The sequence below is a fragment of the Vigna unguiculata genome, chromosome 5, assembly GCF_037176805.1.
Source record: "Vigna unguiculata cultivar grain cowpea cultivar isolate G323 ecotype 2 chromosome 5, ASM3717680v1, whole genome shotgun sequence".
In the NCBI taxonomy this organism is placed as follows: Eukaryota; Viridiplantae; Streptophyta; class Magnoliopsida; order Fabales; family Fabaceae; genus Vigna; species Vigna unguiculata.
The window spans coordinates 19,636,289-19,644,430 of record NC_140796.1 but is presented as its reverse complement, the minus strand read 5'-3'; the positions used below and the strand labels follow the sequence as shown (position 1 = coordinate 19,644,430).

General features: G+C 31.4%; 1 protein-coding gene across 1 annotated transcript; it reads left to right on the top strand.

Moving 5' to 3' along the window:
- Positions 1–2,389: 2,389 nt before the first annotated feature.
- On the top strand, positions 2,390–7,486 carry LOC114183502 (Cox19 family protein (CHCH motif)). The gene is made up of 3 exons (XM_028070538.2): positions 2,390–2,645; positions 3,473–3,549; positions 7,080–7,486. Exons 1-3 carry the CDS (start codon positions 2,555–2,557, stop codon positions 7,125–7,127), a joined length of 216 nt encoding a protein of 71 aa, XP_027926339.1. The 5' UTR covers positions 2,390–2,554; the 3' UTR covers positions 7,128–7,486.
- Positions 7,487–8,142: the final 656 nt, after the last annotated feature.

Sequence of the window (8,142 nt, the reverse complement as noted above, 5' to 3'; positions counted from 1 at the left end):
TTATTGGTTGCGTTAATTGACATTTGTGAATCAACACAATTTCAGTTTTGCAATTTTCAAACATGGTCAAAGGTTGATTCCATTGAACTAAATCATTACTTCAATTCATGGAAAGTACAAAGTCACATAAACAAAATAAAAAAACTCTCAAAAAACAACTCTGATATGTGTTGTTCAAAAAATGGTACCGAAAAAGCCAGTTATTTCTACTGGAAAAGGCACTTATTGATTGCGGTAATTTTCATTTCTGAATCAAGACAATTGTTGTCTTGTAATTTTCAAACATGGTCAAAGGTTGATTCTATTGAAGTAAATCATTACTTCAATTAATGGAAAGTACCTAGTGACTTAAAAAATAAACAAAGTCTCAATAAACAACCATGATTTCCAGTGTTCAAAAAGTGGTAACAAAAAAACCATTTATTTATGCTAGAAAAGGCACTTATTGGTTGCAATAATTGTCATTTTTGAATCAACACAATTTCAGGCTTGCAATTTTCAAACGTTGTCAAAGGTTGATTCTATTGAAATAAATCATTACTTCAACTGATGGAAAGTATAAAGTGATATAAAAAATAAACAAAGTCTCAATAAACAATCTTGGTTTCCAATGTTCAAAAAATGGTAACGAATAAAATCATTTATTTAAGCTAGAAAAGGCACTTATTGGTTGCAGCAATTGTGATTTTCCAATCAACACAATTTCAGTCTACGGTCACCAACAACGAACCACGCGAAACGAATGTTGAACATTTATGTCTTCTTCCAACGTCCGAGTGAAACTATTACAAAAAAGAAATAATGCACAGGTGGAAAGGGTTTTGCTCGCTTTTTTCTCCTTTCAACAACCAAATCGCGGAACCATGTGCCACACCACGATGCCCACCACGACAACGATTGCTTCTGAGACGATAGAAAACGAACCCACAGCTTTTCGTGCGAACAACTTGGCTACACAGGTTTCAAACGTCAACCGCTTCAAGGTTGGGAACCTCTTCGCTTGTTCTCACTTCAACGACGACACTTCAAGTTCTAAAAAAAAGAAACACTTCACCGTTGCTTAACACTGACCAAAGTCAAAATAGAGGCACAACAATGGAAACCAACATTGGGGTTCTAAAAGGATTCTAAAAGGAAACCTTTTTCTCTCAGGTGGCCGAAGAAGGTGAACAGGAGTCCGAAAAAATAATGTCTCTGCTACTTCCGATGGGGCAACGACACTACTTCCGAAAATCCACTATCTAAGAACAAAATCTAAAGTGAACCGCTTGAGTGGTGGAACTGCTTCGCTCACCTTCTCTGTTTTTCCCACACACACGCGCCTATCATTTTCTCCACCCCAACATGCAACTTCACGGGCCACATCACACAACTTAAAATTATTAAAATAACAAAACAAAAAAGCCACGTTAAGCTGACACTTAAGCAGGTTAAAAAGGGGTAAAAATTGCCGGGTTGAACTATCATTATCCCTTTAAAAAAACCCCTATTAACTGGGCTAAAAATATAAAGTTTATTTTTAAAGGGGATTAGGGTCAGCCCGTGGGTGGAAGGCTTAAATGACACCTCTACGGTGGAGTACATGTTAGATAAAATTACTACTCTCAACTTTTATGGGTAAAATATCAATTAAAATTTTCTCTTTCTTTTATACCAATATATTCGTATATTGTGATAACACTTATACAATCAATATTTCTAAGAATTGTATCGAACATTCTAATTCTAAATATATAAAAATAAGATATCATTTCATTTGTAATTATGATGTGTCTTTAAACTAAAATTTGTTAAGATAGATCATGAAAGAGTTGATATCTTACTGAGACATTTTCTATAGAACATTTTGGTTTCATTAAATTAAAATTCAATATCAATTTTTTTTAGGCATGACTGATCAAGTGGAAAGGGTAAACATGTATACGTGTTTAAATGACATATGACAAAGTTTATTTTTATAATTTTTCTAAAAAAACAGATAAAATAAATAATTGGTTCAACATAATAAATATTAGCATATTTGATTTTTAGTATTATATAGAGAAAACTATACTTTTACAACAATTACTTTAATTGTGTTAATTTTATTCAAATTTTGTTAATAGTTAATATTTAATATTTTTTAAAGTAATTATGTGTTAAGTTTATTTTTTTATTTAATAAAAATATACGTGAAAATTACTAAAAAATAAACACATGTTTAATTATTCCAACCTTTTAATAAAATCAAAATTTATGTATTAAAATTATAATATTTTTTTATGATACTAAAGACGAAAGTGATAATTGAGTCCCTTTTTATCCAAATAAATATATTTTGGAAAAAAAATAGAAAAGATAAAATTTTACCGTTGTTTTATAAATATAAATGATTTCCTCATTTTTGTTGTTTTATAAAGTAAAATAAATATAAACACCAGTCCGCAATCCTAAGAAGCTATATACTTGATAGATTTCTTTTGTTGATTTTAGCGGAAATATCATACTATATTAAAATTTGCAGAACTCCAATTCCAGTGTGAAGTGGAACTGCAGTTAGGTTGCCCCAACGGTGATGGCGTCGAAAGATTCAACACCTCCGTATCCCAGTGCTGCTAGAATCGCCGATTCTCAGTGTTTTCCGCAATACACGGCTTCTCTCAAATGTCAGATACTCTTGTTGCTCTCCTTCATCCGTTACAATTTTTTTTTTTGTTTTTCACTTCTACTTTTCAAATTGAACAGGCTAGGGTTTCTGATGATTGCTATTCTAATTGAATTTGAAATGGCCGTAGAATGTCTTATCTTTCGGATATAAGTGCGTAATTTCCATGCCTTAAATATATATGTATTTTTAAAATAATTTAGGTATTACCGTTGTGGTGATTTCAATTGGGAATTAGTGGATTGAGTCAAGTAGAAATCAAGTAGTTATGTTTTAAAAATGAAAGAAATAAAAATATGTAATAGAAAATTGAAGGATCCTGGGTAAGAAAATTTAGTTTAGTTGATATGGTGGATGAAATGGAAAATTAAATATTGTTGAAAATAAACTTGATCTCCATCATCATAATTTATGATCCTCTTAGCTATTCCTCTGTGTAATGTGTTAGGTTTTATAGGCTTCTTTTTTTCTATGCTAAATATTTTGTATGACCATACCGCAGATTATAAAATTTATTTGCTTAGCTATAACATTAGTCGAGAATAGGATTTTGGGCCTTCCTAATGTATTAGGTTGTGTTCTTCAACTTTCGTATCATACTCTTTATTCTAGTCAGTGCCTTCTTCTGATTGATGGTTGAATTAAGCATAAATGTTGAGTAAATGTTGGACCAGGGCAACTGTTGTTGGTATACGTATACCTAAGAAGTGACAGTTCATAGTTTTGTGATTATTTTGAATGTTGCAAATTTCCTTTATGGGATCATATTGACCTTGAGCTATTCAGCCGATTATCAGGGTATCTTACACTCTTTTATAACATTTCCAGGTTTAGAAAAATTTAATTCTGATAAGAGTAAATGTCAAGAACATTTTGATGTTTACAAGGAGTGCAAGAAAAAAGAGGTAACAGAAATTATAGCATCTTGTTTTTTCTATTATTATACATTTTTCAATATTTTGAAAGTGTTTGTATGGATCCTAGGAGGATTAAGTGTTTCAAATGAACTTTGTATCTCTGCCTGAAATGGGATGCTGGTATACAAAACAAGGAGTCTGTCATGTTGGCTGATCATATTTAGTTTTCTGTGCTTAAGCTTAATTACTCTCCTTTGTCCATGTTCTCTCTCTCGCCACACTTCCTTCAGAATGTTTACTGGGCATAAATATTTGTAGGTTCCCTCAGAAAACAGGGAAGAAAATTAGTTTTCATGGTGACTTAGCTTTAGAGCAGCCTGAATGAGCTAGTAACGTATCAGTCAATCTTTACATCAAATGAGCAATTAGCAGGGGAGTCTTGTCGGATTAAATTATGAAAGTAATGGCATTAAATATATATAATACAAAACAGAGGTTTTGAAAACTTCATGTTATTCAGTGCTTGTGATTTTAAATCACATGTAATAGTTTTTTTACCAAATCTCTTATTATTTGAATCATAATAACCTCATCTAGCTGTGCAAAATTTATGATGTAATATTTGTTATTTGGTTGGGTTGGGTCATTATTGTTTTTACTGATTCATTGTTTTAATGTGATTGTTGAAATCAGTTATAACATGGAAATATGTAAATTGGGGCTGGTTTACTACGATTAATCTTTAGTGGGAATAAATTGTAACATGGTATTTTAGGGAACTTGGTGTATGAAAATAATGCATTGGTGGCTAAATATGTTACTTTAGAGTGTAATTCTCTATGGTGCTAGTTAATCTGTAATAAACATGATTTCTATCACAATTAGCAAGAAAATTATTAAGGTTTTGATCTTATGGGGGAATCTGCAGTATACATGATTTTGATAAAAATGAGTACAAAACTTACTTCTTAAGGTTATGCTTCTTTTAAAACACATGCCATGTAGGGTTTGAATGATGGTTTTTTAAGTACTTCTAATTCCATCTTCCACTCCATTGAACAAAGAGTGCAACTAACACTGGTGTAAATACAATCCATTGCTACCTTTGTGACTGTTTGTCAACCTAAATAGACAGCTCAGAACTGATGGAATACAAGGTTTGTTTTATGTATGGGAATTTTGAAATAATACTGAACAGGACGTTAAGGTTAAAAATGTACCATTTTGATTCACCAAAACTGAGCGAGTGTTAGAGCAATATTTGAGTTCCTTCTTTTATGGCCTAGAGGTCAGATGCTCAAATCCTATTAACAGCTTCTCTACATGTTGGGGTTGAGGCTATGTACATCTTCCTTTCCCAAACCCCCTTGAAGGGAGCCTCATGCACTGGGGTTACCCTTTTGGTCCAAATATATAAAAGGTGGAATCATAGAGAACAGAATAGAACAGATTGTTTGTCTGCATTCCAATTGCTACATAAGTTTTCCTATTTTTCATGTGTACTCTCCCTTCTTTTCTAAGCATCAAGAGTTTCTCTCGCTTTCCACTGCATGTCATTATAAAAAATGATTTTGTTTTTTTCACTTAATTGACCATCGAAGTCATTAGTTCTAACTTTGTTGTTATTTCCTAATCAATTTCCGTTGCCAATAACCTTTTCTGGAGTAGTGTGTTTCAACATACGATCAATTGACTAACTACACATGGTTAATGTGTATGATGGAGCTAGATCTTTTTTATCTCAACAACAAAGTTATACCAGCTAGAAAGGCTACAATAGAGTACTACAACATTTGAGTTAATGACTTTAATTTGTATAAGAAGCTTTTATGGAGAGATGGGGAGAGAGATCTTGATGATAATTATTACTGATTTGATTATTTGCTTTCCTTCTTTCTCTTGTTATGATAACAGAAATAAGGATTGTATCTTTATAATTACAGATATAGGATCATATATAGAATCTTGGTAATAAAAATATCAAGTTCATGTCTATATCATTTTAGGATCATATCTTTATTATTAGATGATATAAAATCTTCTCTATTTATTGTATTGATTTGTTTTCCTCAATATAAATAAATCATTTGTGATGTTATAGAAACACACGGCTTCAGCTCAATGTTCATCTTTATCTTTATTGTTTAACACTTTTAATTCCCCAACTCAAATCCCCCCCTCCTGGTTTGCCCCTGAATTTTAAAATGGCTTAGAGCTTGTTATATCTTCCTTGGGAACCATTGCATTTCTTCTTCTTCTGCAAACAATACTCATTACTCATCTTACAGGGGAATTATTTTATATTGTTGCAATTTCATTGTTAAAATATTCTTCAGAGTTGAACCAGTTTCTATTCATGTTGATGTCATTATCCATTACTGTTACATTGTTACTGATAATGCCAAATCTTATTAAGCCTTTAATGTAGATGGTCACTTTTCATTTTAAATAATATTCAGTTGATGTAGGTCTATTACTGGACATTGCCTGGTCAACAAATTTTGTCATGCGTAAATTTTTTTGGTTTTTATTTGTTCTTGCACCTTAGAAAACATAGGTCTGTGCCAATAACAACAGCCTTCTGAGAGGTGAGATAACTGGGAAGGACATTCCAACTAGGAATGATCATGAGGTCACCTGACCAACCTTACCCGAGCTAAAATTATTTAGTTAAGTTGGGTTAATAGGTTGAATGAATTTCAAAATGTATGAAGTAGAAGTAACCGATTGTGTTTGGAAATTTTGTACCCAACCAACTACAATAAAATACCAAAAGCACTTGATAGATATAATTTATTTCTTTAACTTTATCTTTCTATTCTTTTCAAGATCCAACTTTGGATATAAGATATCAGTTTTCTTTCAACTTTATAATTGTCAGATTTTTTTCCTATTCTTTGTGGGTTCTTTTTTCCAGTTTTCCTTTTTATTTATTTTTAAATATTTTCTCCAATGACAACCTAAATGATTTTTATGGGGTCAGGTTAGCATCTATCTGAATAGTCATAACTTCACCCGATCAATTTTATCAGTTTGTGTTCAAAATTACCCTGAACTCGGATCCAATCAATGATCACTCCTATCCAGTCTCATAATGACTCTTGTTAGTTAAGAAACCATATTACTGTCATTTTAGATTTTTTATCATTATCTCCTGTGTCGTGTTCTCATTCTTAACATGTTTTATGATAGAATATAATGGTATCAGTTGGTCGATTTAGCCAATTCCACCTAGTGAGAAAGGGTTTGTTGGTTGTTTTATTCTTATTATGAATTTCAGATTGCCTGCATGTTTCCATTTGGTTATACGAGATATAAAAATAAATGTTTAACTCAAGGCATCGAATAAATTAAATCTGTCTTAAGTATACAATAAATTTCTTGCATTTGTTGTGATATAATCGTATTAACTGCAAATATATCCATGAATATATTGGAACTATGGCCAAGTCTTTGACATAAATGCGCTGACTATCTCGGATCTAACATTGTTTCTAAAATTAATTTTCATTGTATTACCCATTGCTTGATAATGCTGCTTGAAATGTTTTGACCAGTTCCTTCACCTTGTTTAACAGAGGGAAGCACGACTGGAACGAAATAAAAATCGGTCCCTCTTCTCATGAAACCCTGGCCGGGATTTTACTGATTGTAACATAGAAAACAAAATCAAGACTTCACCAGGATCACTGGTTCACCTATTACAGCACTGGGATTATGAAACCTTCTGAAGCTGCTACGAGATGATGTTCCAATAAATGTGTACAATGGTTTTCTACAATATGCCCTTTTTGTCTCAATTCTTAGTTAGGTTCCTTTTTCTTTCTTTTGACTGCAGTTGTTTCACAGGGCCACTATTGTTAAATTATAGTAAGAAAATTTAAGTTAATTAGTGAGCACCAATGTTATTAATGACAACAAGGGAATAATGGACTATGGCAAGTAACATATGTGATCTATGGAATTGTGGATATTCTTGAGTCTAGCACATGGCGAAAACTATATTAGAATTCAGCATTAGCTAGAATGAATGTTTCTTTGGAGAACAATGCATCACCTTACGTGGAGAAACATAGATTGACTCAAAATATTTGATACCTAAAGCTACTACAGCATGGCTTTTTAGCACACGTTTTTCTTGTTGGTCCTGCATGTTTATAAGACTTTCAATTTTGTCCTTTTTTTAAATATATCTAAAATAATAAAAATATTATTTTGAGTTACACATTCTAAAAGATTATTTTTTTCTAAATTATGTTAATGACGGTTGCTTTACGTAATTTTGAAATATGTATTCCAAAATGTCTTTTACTATTACTCTGAAATATATTTGATTATATTTCGAAATGTGTCTGACATTGGTTTGAATTATGCATTCTGAACAATCCTTACGCTCTAATTTGCTATCCTGAATAATGTACTCTGTACTGTTTGGAAATGCATCATGAACTATTATTTTTATCCGTGTAAAAAGGTACGGGACTTTCTGAAAAGAAAATAAAATATATTTATTATATAAATTTAAATTTATGAAAATATAATTATATTTTAATACAAACCTTCTATTTTGTAAAATTGAATAATAATACTTTATTACTTTTATTGTAGAAATGTATGTAAGTTATCTATATATTTTGCTAA